Raw genomic sequence first — 20,060 nt, forward strand, 5'->3', positions numbered from 1 at the left:
CTGGAATGCAGACAAAAAGATGGCTTTGTAGTTGACATTACACACAGCATGGTATACATTCTATGTTAGGCAGAGTAAAGTGTTAGGGTAGAATTTCTGGAATGATTTTCCTTTCAAAAAAACAACAACAACGAAAAAACAAAACAAAAACACTCGTATCCACCCTGTAGCTCATCTGGGAAAACAAACAAGAGAAACAGAAATTCACAGAAAACACAAAATGTCGACCGGTTGACTCAACATGCCTGCATGTTGCCTTCAGCTTTAGTCTCTGTACAAAATTTAGACGGTGTAAACATAAGGAGGACAGAAAAGCTCTATTGGTCATCAGATGGGAAGGTTGGCACAGGTGAATTTAAACTGGGGCGGGTGGGGGTATATATATATATATATATATATATATATATATATATATATATATATATATATATATATATATATATATATATATATATATATATATATATATATATATATAGATATATACATATATATATACATCAAGCCATCCACAGCCAGAAATAAATCTTATAAAAATCCAGAAATAGCAAAAAGAAAAGAAAAAACTCCAGTGTGAATATGGAGATAATGTGCACACAGACAGAACAGAGCACAGGAAATATTGCTTCTTCAGATTTAAATTAAATTTTACAAATAAAGGAATGATATATTCCACCTATAGATCTTAAAGGGAAGTCTTTTTTTTCTGACACAGCAGGTTGACGTAAACAGACCACAAGCTTAGCTCCCAAAGAAATGGCTTTGATTGCGGTGGTTGTTTCCAGTTTTAACAGAGGGTGATGGCGCCTCCTGGTGGCTAACAGAAGTACGGGCAACGGGAGCCGGACATTCTTCCTCAGAGCGGGGTCGTTACGGTCCAGGTTTGTCGTGTTCCTGTCATACTTCCGTAGAGAAGAGGAGGCTTTGCCGCTTGCTGTCGGGGGCTGGAATGCTCTCCAGCTGAAGGAAATAGAGAAGGACCTGAACCTTCAAAAAGAAACACAAGAAGACGGTCAGGCAAATATTCCAAACCATACAGTGACGCGATTTGACGCTTCGGAATGGGCTTTACCTGAGCCATGACCTCAAGAGACCAGCTGTCGTTCATGGAGAGGGGCTGGGAGGTGGACGAGAGTTTGCTGTCTTTTTCCGAAGGTCGAAGCAAAGTGGGACCGAAAACAGTAGCCAGATTGTGCAAAGACATCTTGTTGATGCTCTCATTTTCAGCCACCCTGTACAGACAAAGCCATCATCGGGTTTTAGAGACACAAACACATCCCAGTTTGTAATTCCATTGGTTGTCAAAGTAGATTAGTAATTTTAAAATCCATTTTTGCTTATATATATATATATATATATATATATATATATATATATATATATATATATATATATATATATATAAATACAATAAAAGAGAGTAAAATCGAAAGAAATAATTAAATAAAACCCACTTTTCTGACAACAAATTGTCTTTTGAGTCACTAAAACAAGACGTTACCACTATATCTGAATGACAACATTTCAACTGTTAAGGTATATCTGTCACTCTCTATGACTGCAAAAATATAAAGATTGTTTTTCCGACAATTATTTAAAATGAGAATATGTTGATTCAATCAATCAATCAATCAATCAATCAATCAATCAATCAATCAATCAATCAATCAATCAATCAATCAGTTTTATTTATACCACTAGGTAGATTTGGTTTCAGTGAGGTGAGTCAGTCTTTTTGAAAGACAGGAAACTTTACATCGACAACAATAAAAATAAATGTAACATGATTCAAAATGGCTTTATTTTACTTTAAAACATTAAAAACCATTTAAAAAACTCAAAATACAGAATATTTATTAGAACAATATAAAAAAATACAAATAGTAGTAGCAACACAGAAAATATCCCAAATGAGGCATGTTTGCTGCACTCATCACAAACAGTCACTTCTGGAATCACTGTTGTTTGTGAGCATAAAGTTTATCAGGTTACTTTCTTTCCAGCAGTTTTAGCATTTTATGTATCTCCCTGTACAAAATATCGATTAATGTCTGCAAAATGACAGCTCATGTTAGTGGAGTGCAGCTAAATCCTCATTGATAAATCATAATCTGATTATGTGGAAAAAGGTGAGACATGCATGTCTCGCTAATGTAAAGTACAATATTTATGATGACACAGTTGTTGGGAGGAACATGGTGGCATATGTCTGCGCTTCAGGGTAACAATTCAATCACATTCACATTCAAAAATACTTTATTGATCCTAAAGGCAAATGCTGGTCAAAACTGCGGCAGAAATCCCATGTTTATGTATTTATTTATTAAGTTTATTTGGTGTTTATTTGGTAATACAACAGAGCCTCTCCTCTGCCTAGTAGTTTGCTAAAATAAATGGCTTCTTCACATTTTTGTTGTAAATAAAAGTGATTATATCATATTTTCCATAATTATTTTAAGAATCTCATACTGGCATGTCTTCTTTAGTACGGATTGAGGAATAAATAAAGACACAGAAGGTAAGGCTTAATTTTACCGGGCATTTATTTACCTCTTCAGGTGATCGAGCAGAAAGACGAACGTCACCAGATTTGGCTCTGGCAGAGACAGCAGCAGGTTGAGCATGCAGCTCTCCTTGGCCACGCTGTCTGAGAGAGCTGCAAGACAGAAGCAAAGGTGGATTCGCTGCCGTCAGAACACAAACTTATCTAAGAGCGACCGACGAGTGGTGAGAACGTAACAAGGTGACGACTGACCGATCCCTCCGGCAAAGTTGGGATACAACTCGTCGGTGAAGAGAGGCTCCGGCAGCTCGCGGAAATACAGCTTCAGCGTTCCAGCGATGGCGTTCACGTCCATCTCCCTCATCATCACGCACACGTCCTTGTTGTCTGCGGAACGCACAAGAAAAGCTGCAACTTCACCAACTTACAATTTGTTGTAGAGTAAAAAAGAATGCTTCTTCTTATCCCGCCATAATGTCTGTATTTTAACTTAAACCAAACTAACTTGAGTCAAAAGCGGCTTTCAAGGCCTGGATGTCGGTAGCAACACCGGACACTCTGTATATCCCCACTTCGTCCATCCCACGTCTCTCGATCTCCTCCACACACTGGCGAACGATGAGTGGGACTTTGGAGCGTTCGCGCCTAATCACAACAGAGACGCACGAAAAACCCAAAGCTTTACGAGGCAGATTATAAAAATATAGCAAATCTCTTTTAATTTGTGTATGTTGAGTAACTGACACATGGAAGATCAACTGATGGATTGGATGAATTTATCCTTAAAGTGAAGATTGTCACAGTTTGTTTTTAATTTTCCTTGTCAAAATGTTGTGTTTGATTTTGTTTCTGTGTTTTATGTGATGTCTTTTTTGCAATGTTTGTGAAAACTCAAAATTGTTGAGGAAGTTCATTTGAATTTTGTCTTTTGATTTTGCTTGTGTCAAAGTATTTATTCTGTCTTTTTTTTGTAATGTTTGTAAAAGTATGATTTATTGTAGCATTTGAAGTGTGGCCCCAGGAAGAATAGTCTCTACTGTAGTAGAGTCCAATGGGGATCCTCTCAAATAAACAAACTGAAAATCATTTGAACATCATATTAGAAACCTACTTTGTGACTACGTGGATTTTCACTCCGAAGACTCCAGACTGTTTCCGTGACGGCATTCGCTTCAAGCTGAACTCCCTGCTGGTGAACCTCATCGACAGCTTCACCTCGATCTACATCGGGTCGGAGAAAGCAGCTGATGACGATTTGGCAACATGAAAGCAGACCTGAGTAACTTCTTCTGAACTCCATTCACCGAGGCCACAGGAAATCAGTAAGACCATCGATTTTTATATAAGGAGAGATTTCTTATAATAAACAATAATTTAATTTACAGTAGCTTCTGATAGCCAACTGTAGCAACGCCTTGGTTACTGGTCAAACATTGCTGCTGTAATGTGTAGCCATTTCCCCCTTAGTTACTTCAAGGTTATTCTAAGGAATCGCAAGACTGAAGTCATAGCGATTTAAAATAAAATGATTTTATTATTACTGCAATTTTCTAAATAATGCCCACATTCAAAGTCAACTCCAGCTTTTCATAATCCTCATCTGGACTACAACTTACCCCATTCACGGCAATCACAGTCCTCTGCCAGTCTTTATTCTGCAGAGTTTGAGGATCCAACTACGAAAAGAGAAACAAAACGGACTTATTCTATGAGATTAGGATTAGCTCATTTTAAATTGCATTCTGATCAAAATTCAAATTTAGTTTGTGGATGGTGTGATAAAGCCTGAAACGTGACAGTTGTCTTAAAAGTGATGCATAAAAAATAAAAAAAACTTCTGCATTGGTTTCACTAGTTCTCACTGCTGCATTCAACATAGCTGGTCATTACATACTGACTATCAGAAAAAGGGGCAGAGTTGTCTAGTGTTGTGCTAAACTGGTTCATATGTTAACTGGTGAACTGGGACTACTTTGTGCCATTTAGTAATTGTAAATCTGAGCAAACACAGATCCTATTTGGGATTCCTCAAGTCTCTGAACACTAACATTCAAAATATGCATTATCCCTGTAACTCTGGTTATGGAGTACTACATCACAATAAATACATTTATGAGTCTTTACAAAGTTTTTAACCTTGTGTTACCAAGACTAGTAAGGTAGAGTAAGGAAAGATGAAGTATTCCTTCATCTGTTCATGTCTCTCAGATATTTTATACTTTTTGGGGCCTGCCCACAGCAATGCATAGGGATTGCATCCCTATGCATTGCATGGCAGGCCCCTATTGTTCTACACCTCAAAATAATTGCCGCTTCCTACTACCATTAATGCGGCTCGTACTGCTGCGTGCCCCCTCACAATATATATATCAAAACGTGAGGCTCAATCCCGTGAGGGGAGCTATTACTTTTGTTGGCATTTCGAGTAACTGTGGCGACATAATTAACAAAAAACGAGCCAAATTCAACTCAAAACAAAAGTCTAACTGACACAAAACAGTGTCAGTTAGACCCAAACTAGACAGAATTTAGTCTGCCTCTCTGAGCTGCTCTTTAGAACCACAGTGATGGCAGAACGTCAGAACTACAGACATGGTGGAACAACTGCTATAAACTCACTGCATCTCTGAATGTTGCTGTTTATTTTATATCTTATATGCATATCATCAAGTGGTGGCAAAAGCAACAAAAATCTAGTGTGCTCTGGACTTAAGATGGAGTACATGCACACATATTCATGACATACTTTGATTAAACTAATTTATCTCCGGTGTGATTCCAGTACCAAAAAATTAACTTTATACCAGGTGAGTCTCTCTAACCTGAGAATGTGAACCTGTACTGGGCTGATTCTGTGCCTTCAAATCATTTTAACAATACTCCTGGAAAAGATTCATAACTTATAACTCTGAAACAGGAACAGGTCTGAAAAACAGCCTGTGTGCTACACTCAAGAGAGATTCATTTGATGCATCAAAGAGTGATGTCATCACTGCTGATGTCATTGTTACCAGTAGAACTGAACATTCTACTGATGCATTAACATCAAACACGTTTTGAGCGTCAGGCGAGTCTGGTTTATATTCAAAGTCTATGTGAAGCGTTGGATGCGCTACATGTGTCAAACGCTCCAAATGGTTCAAATTGCGCCGCGCTAGAGGCTTGAAGCGCGATGCAACGGCCCTCGACGCGCCTCCACATAGACTTTGAATGCAAACCAGCTGCGCCTGACGCTCAAAACGCATTTGGTCTGAACGCACCATTATATGTCCAGTGTCACATTAGGTCAGTGCTTCTCAATTCCAGTCCTTAAACCCCCTGCTCTGCATGTTTTAGGTGTGTCTCTGTTTCAGAACAGCTGTTCCAGAACAGCATGACCTCTTCTGCAGTCATCAAGTACTGCAGTAGCATGTTAATCACCCACAGATTCAATCCAGGTGTGTGGCAGAAGGGGAACACCTAAAATATGAAGGGCAGGGGGGCCTGAGGACCAGAATTGAGAAACACTGCATTAGTTCCATCATATTTGGTCCTAATATGATGGACTCATTGCTTTGGGTCAGGGGTAACATTTAGAGGTAAGATGCTAATTAAGTTTTAGATAGGGTTAGGGTTAGGAATAGACTAATATTGTTTAGGGTTATTGAAAATGTGTGGATTAGGCAAAATCACAGCTACTAAAATGAAGGAAATCAATGCAAAGTTCTAATATGGGTTGAAATAGTTTTGATAAACCTGTACAGCATTTTGTTTTCTAAATCATTATACACAATGATGATATAATATTAGGGTGTTTTTCTGCCAATTGCATAGCTGCAGTACACTAGTAGTCTAATGTGTTGAATGTGCTGAGACACATTCAACACATTAGAAACCAATCAGAACCAAAGGTTTGCCTTTTGGTTCTGATTGGATGTTTCTGGACAGTAGCAGAGCTAGATGGATTTTCGCAGATTCTCTGTTTCATATTCTACTGTCAGACACTTTTAACAAATATTCATTCATCCATCATCTAACACACTTATCCTTGCACACACACATTCACACCTTAGGACAATTTAGAGAGATCAATTAATCAAGCAATTAATGCCGAGTGTTAGCAAAACCTGGGTTTGGATAGTGACCTAGGTTAGTGCCACCTGGGTGTGGGTCGGCGTAAAGGCCGAGCCGGGCATAGATTGGCCTTCACGCCAACGCCAACATGAAGCCCCTTCATGCAACCAATGGAGGTTGGTCGCATGGACGTATGTCTTTCCTCGGACCTCCATGTTTGTGTGGAGGTTTGGCTTTGCGTGGACTCCTCTGATTGCAACCTGGGTGTGGGTCGGTGCAAAGACCGAGCCACGCTATGCATGGAGACCCCTGGTTGATTGGAGGTCTGTATTTCATTAGACCTCCCTGATTGATTGGAGGTCTGTCTTTCCTCGTACCTCACTGATTGATTGGAGGTCTGTCTTTCCTCGTACCTCACTGATTGATTGGAGGTCTGTCTTTCCTCGTACCTCACTGATAGATTGGAGGTCTGTCTTTCCTCGTACCTCCCTGATTGATTGGAGGTCTGTCTTTCCTTGGACTCCTCTGGTCGTAGGGAGCCTTCTATTTGCAGGGGGACCTCTGGTTGTTTGGAGACTCTAGGACGGTTGTTTTCCAGAGCAAGTTTTAACTTCACCTTCAGGTCTGCAACCTGACCCTGCAGAGATTTCACCGTTTCCTCCTGTGCTTTGAATTTGGAAGCTTGCTCTGTGTGACTTTTGAGCTGCTCCTCGTATTTAAGTCTCACTCTGTATTCTTCTACCATGACTTCTATCAGACCTTTGTTGCGGGAGGCATATTTTTCAGCCTCCCTCTTGAAATAATCCAGCTGTTGAAGGATGCTCTTGTCGGCTGTAACTTTGGTAGAGCAAGAAACCTTTGACACATCTTTAATCTCTGGCACGTTTCTTTCATGTTCACGTTTGACTCGCAGGTGATGTTCTTTTACCACCATTTTTTGCAGTTTCTCAATCTCCTCCTGCTGTGATTTGACTTCAGCCTGATATGCAATCCTTCGGTCTCTTTCCTCATGGAGATCAAAAATCTTACTCTGCAACTCTTTTTTAAGGTCGTCTACCTGCTTTGTGAGATCGATGACGTGTTGGCTTGTTTCTTCCACAACTTCCACTGAGGGGTTGATCTCGAAGTCAGCAGAGGGAGTTGTTTCCTGCTCGACTTCCAATGATGTTGGACTCTCAAAGTTGCCAGAAGGACCTGATTCCCCCTGGATCTCTGCTGATTCATCTTCCGGCTTAATGGGGCTGTCACTGTCATCTTCAAAAGAAATGACAGCGTCGTAGTCGACTTGGATGTTGAGGTCCATCATGTCGAGCCATGAAAGCTCAGCTGGAAAAGCTTCATCTTCACAAACAATCTGTTGTTGCTTCATGTCTATATTGTGGTAAATTCTTGCTTCTCTGAAAGGCGTGTAATATCTGGAATCGATATCCCGCTTGTTTCAATTAATTTCGAACGTGCTCTGAAGAGTGATCTGTCGCGATAGAACTGTGGAACAGGTCTGAGAAAACGCTGTCTGCGAGCTACATTCAAGAGAGAGACTCCTTTGTGGTATCATAGAGTGACGTCATAACCGCTGATGTCATTGATACCATTGGAATTGAACATTCTATCCACCTTATTCCTGGGAGGCTTATTGGGGAAACGATTAAGGGTGTTACTTCCGTCGCCCACCAGAAGTAGAAATATTTCATTGTAATTTGGAGGGTTTTTGGCTAATCTATATTCATGATAGAAGTTACATCTCTGTTTTCAGTTATTGTACAATATTTAGTAAACTTGTTTATGGACACCGTCTGCTATCAAAGAGCTATTCAGTACAGAGGGTGGTAATGATGAGCTTAATCACGGGGAGCAACAGTGACACCGCGTTAAGTTTTGTAAAAGAATTTCAAAAGAAAAGCCTAAATATTCCTCTCAGGGTAGTGCTAACTAATATTAGCCTTTACTATCTTTTTTCTCTCAGGTTATTGCACTGCCCTGCTGCACAAGACAGTGAATTAACCTTAGCACAAACCTTTGCATTTCACTGCCCCCATTAACATTAGCCTTTTCCCTAAAAGAAGTTTTTAGCTATTTTTCTTATTTATTAGCCATGCTTAGTACACTGAATGGAGTGATGCTCCACATGCTACTGACAGCATTTTGGCTAATGTTAGCAGTTTGGCTCATTTTAACTTTTACACTAATTTCAACATACTGAATGGCATAAGTCCATGTTACTCAACATGTTTGTCAATCTCCACATGCTATTGAGTACATTGTAGCTTACTTTAGCATTGATGCTAATTTGTAGCATCAGAACGCCCACGAAGTGTGCCAACCGACAGGCAGACTTTGGCAGGCCCCGTTAAAATTTCTTCAGAAATGTTCTAGTTAACATTTCTTCTTTGATGTGATGCTTAAACCTTTACCACTCCAACCAAATCCCTTATTTTCCTCTTAAGCATTTTGTAAAATCTTGTTCATAAATAATACAATACAAACGCAACAATCTTGTCCTGCTTAAGCCGGCAGAAGATTTCATAGTATACTGAGGTTTTAGAAAGTTTGTTTCTAAAACCTCCATTGGTTCTAAGACATTTTCTGTCAAAATGTTCCTTCAGTTTAAAATCATGTTTCATGAAATGCAAGAGAAGACGACGGAGCGACTACAGTTGTTTAGTGGAGTAGTTATTCAGTACTGACCAGATAGCCATACTAATTACCGTATTTTCCGGACTATAGAGAGTGCGCATCACTATAAGCCGCACCCACAAAGTTGTTTAAAAAAACCAAACAAACAAAAAAACAACTGGAAACGTACATATATTAGCCACACCGGGATATAAGCCGCTGGTATCTCCGCTGCTCTCGGTTTTCCAAAAGGAAAATAAATGAATAAATCTGCAATTAAGGACGCAGCCCTCCGTCTCCAATGCTGAACCATGGATTCGTTCACGCCGAGCTTACGTGGCTATCGATCTGATCAATAGCCTTTAACTTAAAAGCGGCATCATATGAACTTCTTCGTGTGGTTTCTATGATGAGAGGGTATGAGTTTGAAAACATTTCTCCGTGCCTACTGCTAGCATGTGCTTGTTTTGAATTAAAATTGGCACTTTCTTCTTTGATTTCCTATTTTGACGTCTAATGATTCACTTCCTGCTAAAGAGCCCCCTGGTGGGCTCCACAAATCCACAGAAAAGCAGCACCGGGCTACAAGCCACATGGTTCAAAGTGTGGGGAAAAAAGTAGCGGCTTATAGTCCGAAAAATACGGTAATCAGTTGTTAATTTATGCAGAGTAAAACAGCAAAAAGGTGTAATGTTAAGAGCAAAAACACCTCGCAAAATCTAGGAAAAACTTACTGGGAGGTAATTCTATATTTTCCTTTGTATCAAGATTAAGATAAAATCATTGTACAAATAAAATTATGACCATCATAATCAATATGTTGTATAGTTTTTACACCAGTATGAAAAGCTTTGTACAAAATTGATTAGATTATGTTCCACTTAAAAAAAAAACACAATTCTTGTATTAATAATGTGGTACAATGGAATCAGTCACTCAATCTTACACAACGACCCATGCCTGGGTGTAATTTAGCCATGGGAATGTAAATGATGAGTAATCAGGAGAATCGCTAATGAGAGACCTTCATGTCTCTGCTGCTAAGCTCTGTGCCTGCGCAATGTGGCAGATGTTCTTTCACCCAAGAAACCTTCAAATCTCATTCCAATAATCCGTTGCCCACAGAGAAAAAAATTTATTCACTTACATAACATAAACAAAAACAATCAGTGGCGATACAGAGCTATCAGCTCAACCTCAAAGATAATCAAACCCAGAAAATAAAAAAACACAACGTTGATGGAGGTCAAACAGGAAACAACTAGTCACTGTTCACAGTAATAAATACCGCACCTCCAGCTCTTTACCTTTGGTTTGAGCAGACTGTTGCGGACCCGGTCCCACAGGCGTGACCCTGAACCCGGGGGTTTCCTCACCGCATGGTCTCCCTCGTCTTCAAACCCACCGATGGCCCAGTCCAAGCTTTCCCCTTCGTTCAGATTACTCTCACGCATCTTTTCTGGCATTACCGTTTTACGTTTAGTCTCCAACCGACCAACAGGAAAGCGGTACTTCCCTATAAAACCCAACTAGTCTGTAAACCGCGGCGCTAACAGGAGCAGAAAGGCCTTAATCCCTGAATAACGAGCCATCGATTTGGTCTAGATGAATCTCGATTGTCTTCCTGGATTCTTGACACGACTTTCAGTGGCACCCTCTTGTCCAGCTGGCGTTGGACTTTCGCCTCTTTCAGCAAAGCAACACACAGCCTGGCCAACAACGTTCGCCTCTGTGTTGTTCTACTTCCCAGATGGATTTGTAGGATTAATGAGGAGAATCCTCTCCCACCCCTTCTTACCAACGTGCTCTCGCCTGCTGCTGTGAAGACTTCTGGCTGGACGAATCTCAGGTAGCTGAACAGGATCCTCTTAGACCGAGCACGTATTAGCACGAGCGACCTTTGACCCTTGAGCACATGCCCCATCTCTAAGAGATCTAAAGAACTGCATTGAGTCCAACTTTTAAACATTAAATTAGCATTTTTTAGGGGAAAAAGGAAAAAAATGCCCTGCAAACCCACCAGCTCTACTAGGGATGCAACTAACAATTATTTTGGTAATTGATTATTCTAACGATTAATCTGATGGTTAATAGAAGATTTTTTAAAAAAAGAAAAAAGAATGACACATTATGCTGATTTTTCTTTTAACCACTTAAGACTTTTAAATGCAATATTAGAAATACATTAAAAGATGAAAATACAAGGAATAATTCAATTAATTTATAAAATTGTAAACTTTTCACTTCCTAAATGCAATAACACAGTACTCCTTTAGTGAAGACTGGAACTTTTTTTTTTTAGCAAAGGATGCATCGATAGCTAAAAAAATACTTCATCACCATGTGAAAAGCTTAATATAACATCAGTACACAGATTTATTATTATATTGGCCAGCTAATAATTGGATAGCAAAGATTTTTCTGTCTTTTTTCTTATTTTCTTTTACAGACTTTGAACAGGGTGAAGCTACAACTATACAACCAGATGAGTTCTGGGTAGAAAACATTTACAAACAAGAAGGTTTTTTTTCAGTTTGAATAAAAAATATATAAATTTTTTGCACAGTTTTGGCTTAATTACTGCTCTGAGTGTGTTCTTTCAGCAAATTGCATCGCCTTGTTTTGAGTCTATACTCTACAGTTATCGATTAATTGATGACTAAATTAGTTGACAATCATTTGAATATCGATTCATCATGAATAATCGTTTCAGTCCTAATTTAAACCTTACAACTGGTTGTGTCTCCCATAGCTGTAAAAACTCCCAGTACGTATTTGTGACAACTGCTAATGAGTCTTTTACATCACGGACATATCACAGCCTCTCCATTGGATTTAAAACCATACTTTGACTAGGCCACTACAAAGCATTGAGCGTTTTTTTAGCCATTCATAGGTGGACCTTTCAGAGTGCTTCGGATCATCATCATCATCAGCTGGTCTGCTTTCTTCTTGGTACTGGTCTTAGATCTATCCTAATGATTCTCTCTTTCATATTGTAGAATCATAAACATTGAGCTTAACTGAGACAAGCGAGGCCTTCAAGGCGTCAGACAACGTCAGTTCAATTTTCTGCTAGACCTTCTTTAGGGCGGGGCACAACGAGTTGGTGTTGATGTCGTTTAGCCTACTTTATGTTGTCAGATAGGTTCTGTTCAATATCACTCTTGATTCTACAAGTCAGGAAGGGGCTAGTCTTAGCTTATGGTTGCAAGGTGACAAAATGTAACAATGTACAAGAGGTTTGAACAATTTTGCCAAGGAACTGTAGTTGCAATTAGGTTAGCACAAGAAAAAGGCTCAAAATAACACTATAGGTGAATAAATGCTGAATAATAAGAATGTTACATAGCAGTGGCCATTTATCGAATTGTTTATCATTTATCAGGATTTTTTTTCAAGCTAAGTATTTTGAGCTATCATTTTTACAATAAATTCCAATTAATGTTTAAAACCGCCTGTGAAAAATCTGTGAAATAGTAATCTGTGAAAAATTGCTTCTTTTTCACAGGTTGCAGTGAAAAAGAAGCAATAAATAGTTTTGCTTATTGTTTTTTCCGCTATCCGAACAGGACCACAAAATATGGTAATGAAAGTTCCCGCGTAGGCTCCTGTCCTTGAAGGCTCTCCTGTGGTTTGAACCACCTGTCCCCAGCAGGAAAATCCCTTTGTCGGCTGATCAACAAGCGTCCACTATCTCTCCCTTCAGCGGAGCGATGCCAGCAGCTACATTTGGTCGACCCGAAGTCTAATCCAGCCTCTGTCACAACACCCAATCAGGAGGTCAAGCGCCGCTGACCCAGCAGCAGCCTCATGACTCACTTCTTCTAAAGCAGCAAAAGGCCCTTGAAGGGGCGATTAGCAGACAAAGACACCAATGTAGAACAACTGCCATCTCTAGACTGGAGCAGAGGCCTCCAAATTGCGGCCCACATTTCCTCCCTCCATTGTTTACATTTCTGTCGCTGCTGATAACTCTCGCATAGAAACGGTGGTCACTCCCCAAGATGCGTAGAGGAAATAATATTAAATTCCAAAAGAAGACAGTAGCGCAAAGTGATTTTGATAAGTAACTTGAGTCTGACTACTGGTTTTAGCAGCGCATTAGATTTCTCGTTACTGAAAAAAGTGGTCCGACATGCATATGGGTAAATCAAACTGCAAGCTAACCTTGAATAAAGTGTGGTGGATTTCAATAATATTTAGAAGACATTTTGGGGATTTATGATTCCTTAAGTTCCCCAAAATATACTGGAAGAAAATTGGTGCAGTCTGAATCCCCAGCTGCACCCCAAGTACATCACTGAAACCGCTTCCTGTAACTCGCATCACTCTCTCCTACCTTTATTTGTCCTTTGGCCACAATCTTATCCGTCATCTCTCCCTCCTCTTTGCTCTGCTTGGTTTTGGCGCAGCACTTCTCGTAACACAGCAGCCTCAGAGTCTGAGAGCCCTCCAACTCGATCTCAAACTCCTTGCAGTGGAAACAGTGCAAAATCAAATTACGTAAACCTTATCCCCTTTCATGAGGCTTACTTAAATGACTGATCTTGCTATGCATTTCTGGAAAGCAGCCTCACCTCGTTCCAGTTGGGCTCTGTGGAGTCTCTGTGCACACGGGTCTTGGCTTTGTTGACGAAGTAGCCGTAGGAGTCCACCTCCAGGGAGCAGTACAGATCTAAAAGCAGAACAGCGTCAAAGTGAAACTAAAGCACTAAGGATCTGTGTTAATCGTCTGGCTGAGACACACACTACACCACATGTCAAACTCAAGGCGCAGGGGGCCAAATCTGCCCCACCATAATGTTTTATGTGGGTCTCTATGTCCATAGGGACACATAAGTTACAGATGGAAATATTTCAGTGTTTAGTAATTCAATTCAGAAATGATTTCTAGCTCCAAAATCTTTTTCTATTAGAACGGTCTAGAGATTCTTTTTAAATGAGACAAGAGGAAAAGACAGTGTAAACAAACAGAACATTAACTTAAAGAGGAAGTATTACGCATTTCCCAGGCAGATTGTGCCATTTTACAGCATAATCCAGTAACTATGTTTCCTTCAGTAGTTATAAAAAGGCTGCAAATGCAAATATGACTTAGAAGAAAATTTACTTCCTAATTTAACACCTTGAAATTGGGACTCTGTCTCTTTAAGAAACTCCTGCTCTTTCTGAGACTCCAGGAAGTCGCCACATCATGGCTCCTCTATTGACCCTTTAACAACGTTTTTACCAACGTTTCACTGAGAACTACTGTAGCTCCTATAATGAACTCAGAAGGCGTGCCATCCCACCAGGAGTTTGCCAATTGCTGGATAACCTGGTTGAAAAACATATCATGATATATGCATTTCATATCAGACCATATTGATATGGTCTAATTAATTATTGATTAATTATTAATCAATAATTAATTGGTTTTTTGTTTTAAATATTGGAAATACTGCCAAACGTCTGTCATCACCTTTCTTGTTCTATCCACAGTTTTCACTCCACGTCGTTGTTTTTCATTTTTAAGCAGTTATGATAACCTGAAACTGCTGCGGCGCAAGTTACTTAACAGGTTGTTGCTAGGCAACCAAAGAGGGATTGAGTTAGGTGATGCCACCAACTTTGCTTAGCTAGTCATGAGAAGTTGAGCAGATAAAACCTTTCTTCTTCCTACATCCCCCAGAATGCAGTGCAGTTCTGGATCACAGGTCAGTGAATATTCTATAAATTGAGTATTGAATATTATATCCAGCGTATTATCTATTCATACTGATCCTGTGTCTATAGTGATATACATTATCTATTCATAGTCCAGCCCTACCTCACCCTTACTTGAATTCTTGTCTTGAACTCAAGACTAGAATTATAATTTATAATAATAATATATGCTATATATGTGAGCACAAACGTAGCAAAATAGTACAACAAAATCTGATTGCCAAAAAAAAGGAAAAAAATCACAAACAACTGCAAAATCCTGAAGGGACTGACCAATGTCCAAAGATGATCACTATATTTGATTTTAAAAAGAAGCTATCAAATGCAGACCAAAGCTATTTCTCAATATTTTAGCAGTTTATTAATATGTTTTATCATTACATCCTGGCACAACTGGCACATTGAGAACCGTCATGATCTTGATATGACCCAAAATAAAATGAGTTTGCTGCCTCTGTGCTACACTGTTTAAGGGAAGTGTCTCTGAGGTAAAATGATGCTTCTGGACAAACAACAATCTCTGTTCCTGTCTTGTTTTTACACGTCTACTCTCAGTCTCACTGTCTCTGTTGATCAATGTTTTGTCAGACAGCATCTCTGACACAAACATTTTACATCACAAATAGCCTTTGTGATATAAAGTGTAAAGTTATGTGAGAGGCCACAGACATATCTAAGGCAGCTTGTACACAGCGTTCCTGACTAATCCCACTTGTTCCCCTCCCAGCTGGCAGCTGCACAGAGAGCAACACGGAGAGCGAAAATCATCAGGGATCATGATCTCGGATCAAATACACAAGATAAGGACTGCTTACTTAAGCTTTGTTTGAGTCCAGAGGCAGAGTGGACGATGACGTTCAGGAAGCCGTACAGACCAGAGGATTCGTCATCTGTGCAGAAGGAATTTAAGTTAACAACTGAAATACAAAGCGTTGTTTATTCAAATGAACCGGATGAAAAGCGGCAAAGTGGGTGCCTCACCTTCCTTACTCATGGTAATTGGGATAGAGTGAACAGTCTGGAGCTTCACACATGAGTTTGTGAGCATCTGCAGCTCCAGAGAGGTCAAGGAGAAGCTCTTAAAGCCTGAAAGGCGCCATTTTGGGGCGAGAGAGAGAAGTGAGATCACAGCTGCTAAAGACGAAGGAAAAAAATAGTTTGAAAATCAGAATGAAACTTACACTTCTTTTGCTGCTCGCGAATTATCTCCCTCCACTCTGCCCGCTCGTAATCAGAGGAGATCAGAAATGTGAATCCCTGAAAGACAAAAAGCAGGAAAAACAATCGTCATGGCTCAGTCCTGTAATTCTTTGCCATCAACAACAGAGGGCAGCATATGCCAAACTTAAACAGTTGTCACCTGAACTCCTCAACAGATAAACACAATGGTGTTTTAAAACCCAGTCAGTAGCTGCTTTCCTTACAAATGTGTGGAAAAATTTTGTCTATATTCTACTAATGTTGAAAACACAACGTTTCAAAATTGCAGTGTTTCCATTAAATAAGAAATGTAAATATAATCATATGTAAATAAGCTTGTTCATGCCATAAGTCATTAAAAATTGTGGTGGCGGCAGAAATAAACAGTAGAATTATATATATATTCATAATTCATCCACGGCCCTCAGCCAATCAGAGGAGACATCGACGTCTTATTCAGGCATTTTAGCGACAAGCCCCGCCTACTTGGAAGTAGCTACTTATGCAGCGTTTTGGGGAAATTGTAGTCAGAAATTTTACAGTAGAGCTTAAGATTCATCACATTGGAATGAGACATGACTTTTATGAACTGTGTGATGCAGTGAGAGCTCTGGTTGAGCCAGCTGCACATTGTCCAAAAAAACTCCAAAAACAAACCATCATCGTCCTTCCACTTCCCATCGTCTTCTTCAACATTTCTGCCAGTAGACTAGTGTGATATAAAAAAATTTTGTTCCTGTTGCAGGTTTGCGAAATTCAACTACGTGCAAAAACTTTTTATCAAAAAAAGTTTTTTTTTAAATTGGTGCAACGTCATGGTTAATGGGTTAGTAGCTAGTGTGACCCACTTTGCCGTTTCTGTTTGCCACTCTGAACGCCATGTTGGGGGACATGAGCAGCAGCAGCGACTCTTGCTCAGACAACTTCTTCTTCAGCCGCTCTATGACTTTAGCTCCTTTGGTCGTCCTCTGCAGATAAAAAAAAAAGGAAGAGAGTTATCACTCTGCAGGGTCACAGACTTGATGCTTTGCTCTAGTCACACTCTCCTGTTTAAGTTCCTCATGTTATTTTTGAATCCTTTGTTCCACAAAACCTGCTGGTGTTTTGGTGTTTTTTTGTTGAATTATCCTCACCCTCTCTCTCTGGATTTCATGCTTGATCTGGGAAATCTTGATCTTCATCGCATCGATCTCCTCATCCTGGACCAGAGGGATGGGACTGGACTCACAGTCATCGATGGTTTGGAAGGTCACGTCGGCCAGCGGGATGTACCATTTGCAGTCATACTGTTGCCCTTTTCTTTAAGACGACACACATATTAAAACTTCTCAAGGCTCCCTATAATGATAATGTGTTTCTATGTCTCATTAAATGTGCTTTGAACTGATGCTTGAGTTATAATCTTTCACTCACCAATGCAAAAGAATAGTAATAATAATAACATGCAGAGCTTATAATAGGATTTTGGAAGGAAAAATAGCTTGATTAGGACTGATTCATCTTTAACAACTCAGGGTTTTTTTTTAATATTAGAGATACATTAAAAGATGGACTTAAACAAGTCAATTTCTTCTTTAAAAAAATAAAATAGACATTTCCAAAAATGCAATAGCACACCAATTCTTTGGTGAAAACTCAATTGTTTGTAGCAAAGAAATAAAAAAAAAATCTTCTAACAACACATTCCTTTCTGCTTGACTTAACACCAGTAATACAGTGTAGAGCTGATCTGGTGATTATTTTTTGGATTAACTGATTAATAATTGGTGCTTTACATGGTTGTTGTTTTTGTTTAACAGGAGTTGAGCCAGGTGGAGCTAAAACGATGTCACTTTAACAGTTCTGGGTCAATGTTCTTGCTAAACTTAAATGTAACGTGTATACTTTTGTACAGTTGTGGCTTTGTTACTCTTTCAGCAAAGTACTTTTTTCTTTATTGAGTCTGTATACTCCCGTTAACAATTCATCGATAACAAAATCAGTTGACGGTTATTTCTAGACTCGGTTCTTAGAGTTTAACCAGATTAAACGTTTTAGGCCTGATCATGAGCGTCTCTGAGCAGGACTCACCCTGCAGCCTGTTTCTTCAGCTTGGTGCAGAGCAGCAGGTCGGTGAAGAGGAAGACGTGACGGAGTTTCCTGGATCCTTCCACCAGCTCCACCATGAAGCGATCCCTCAGCAGCTGCCGGTTCTGCCACAGAAAAACACCAAATCAATCAAGGACAACAAACCTCCATGTGTTTCAACAGGATTTTGAGTAAGAAAAGGACACAAATTGTTCATAACTGAAATAAAATGCAGGACAGAAGAAACAGGTTTATATTTTTTGCTAAAAAAAAAATGGGGTGAAGATTGAGATTGGAATAGCTAAAAAAAATTGCTCAATTTTCAAGCCTGGCCACAGATTCTAGAGTGGACTTAGATCTGAACTTGGACTGGAATAATCTGGAGGATTAGTGCAGAAGTAAAAAAAATATGTTGGAACATTATGCTGTTCCAACATCAGAACAGCATAATGCTGCTACTGCCGTGTTTTTTTGTGAGCATACTGTGTTGAGAGGAGTACCCAAAAAGTGTACTAAAGTAAAAGCAGCACTACTTCAACTTTACTCAAGTAGAAGTAAAAACAATTACTCAAGAAAGAGTAAAAACGTAGTCTGTAAAAAGACTACCAAGCAATTAAAGCAAAAAATCAAATTTGATATTTCAAAATGTCATCAGACGGACTAAAAATATAAAATCATGCACAAACGCTGGTATTTTGAAGACTAAAATGATAGCATTAATACAAATGAATTACCTATTTTGATGCTTTCTGATGCATTTTTGGTGAAAATAGGTTTGATCTTCATTCAGTGAAGTTACTCGCTGTCCAGAAATTTGACTCCAGTAAGAGTAAATTTTGTAATACACTTTATGTCTAGATTGTCATTTGTGAGAAAAGTTTTCATTTGAGCACCATTATAGTATTTTATTAATTTTATTCACTCTCACATCCTGTTTTGTTGGGGTGGTTCGGAAGATCACGTAGGCTGGCAACGGAGGAGAGCAAGTGGCAAAAACAAACATTTTCCAACCAGTTGGTGATACGTCTATACTTACCCATATAGACGCAAAAAAACGCTAGTTAGCTAGCCAGCAAGAGTAAAGTAGTAGCTTGTTACCAAAAGCAATAAAGATGTCTGTGCGAGACTCAATCTTCTGCCTGATAAAAAGGTCTCAAAAGAAAAAAAACTACATACAACATAAAATAGTCCTGCCACGACAAAATACAAGACCTGTAATTGGCGTATATAAGGCCAACTTACATTTTTTAAAAAGATACATTTCAGACATTTTAAGGCCTTAATTTAAGATACATGAATTTAAAGGCCCAGTATTATGTATTTCTAAGGCACATAGTGGCATTTTATAGCACAATCAAGCAACTATATTACCTTCAGTTGTTATAAAAATGCTGAATACATCAGATATTTCTTAAAATTAATTTTACTTTAGAATTTAACACTTTGAAATTGGGCCTCTGTATCTTGAAAAACTTCTGTTCTTTCTGAAACGCCGCCTTCAGGAAGTCATCACAACATGGCTTCTCTTTCAACCCTTCAGCAACGTTTTTACCAGCGTTGCACTAAGTAGTTCCTATAACGAGCTCAGCTGATACAACATTCCACCAGGCATTTGCTAATTGCTGCTGGCTAGTCTGAAGGAGCTGAGTGGAGAATATGCGTGGGAGTGGGGCCCTGTGCGGAGGAAGTGTGGAAACTGCAGCTCTATGGAGGAGCTGCGTACCAAAGGTGGAGCTATGTCCAACTAGGAGTTTTGCACAGCTAAATGGTTGCCATGGGAGATAAAAGGATTTTTCAAACATTCATGAACGAATCAAGGTATGATTTTGATGAGTGAATAACATTACAACATGATGTAAAGCTCAAAAAAGTTAATTTTACATGATACGGCACATTTGTAAGGAGAGTCTGTATT

General features: G+C 39.3%; 1 protein-coding gene across 1 annotated transcript in view; it reads right to left on the reverse strand.

The window, feature by feature from the left end:
• Positions 1-504: 504 nt before the first annotated feature.
• LOC102222870 (breakpoint cluster region protein-like) overlaps positions 505-20,060 on the reverse strand; it is a 47,313-nt gene continuing 27,757 nt past the window's right edge. Inside the window, exons 9-23 of the mRNA XM_023342192.1 lie at positions 18,149-18,270; positions 17,212-17,377; positions 16,927-17,046; positions 16,060-16,135; positions 15,860-15,964; positions 15,694-15,768; positions 13,750-13,847; positions 13,512-13,643; positions 4,120-4,179; positions 3,615-3,724; positions 3,009-3,148; positions 2,756-2,890; positions 2,551-2,656; positions 1,073-1,232; positions 505-987 (exon numbers count right to left, since the gene is read on the reverse strand). Of these exons, the coding sequence (XP_023197960.1) occupies positions 898-987; positions 1,073-1,232; positions 2,551-2,656; positions 2,756-2,890; positions 3,009-3,148; positions 3,615-3,724; positions 4,120-4,179; positions 13,512-13,643; positions 13,750-13,847; positions 15,694-15,768; positions 15,860-15,964; positions 16,060-16,135; positions 16,927-17,046; positions 17,212-17,377; positions 18,149-18,270 (1,695 nt within the window). The 3' untranslated portion in view covers positions 505-897. The remainder of the gene's footprint in view (positions 988-1,072; positions 1,233-2,550; positions 2,657-2,755; positions 2,891-3,008; positions 3,149-3,614; positions 3,725-4,119; positions 4,180-13,511; positions 13,644-13,749; positions 13,848-15,693; positions 15,769-15,859; positions 15,965-16,059; positions 16,136-16,926; positions 17,047-17,211; positions 17,378-18,148; positions 18,271-20,060) is intronic.

The sequence above is a fragment of the Xiphophorus maculatus genome, chromosome 11 (genome assembly GCF_002775205.1).
Source record: "Xiphophorus maculatus strain JP 163 A chromosome 11, X_maculatus-5.0-male, whole genome shotgun sequence".
Lineage (NCBI taxonomy): Eukaryota > Metazoa > Chordata > Actinopteri > Cyprinodontiformes > Poeciliidae > Xiphophorus > Xiphophorus maculatus.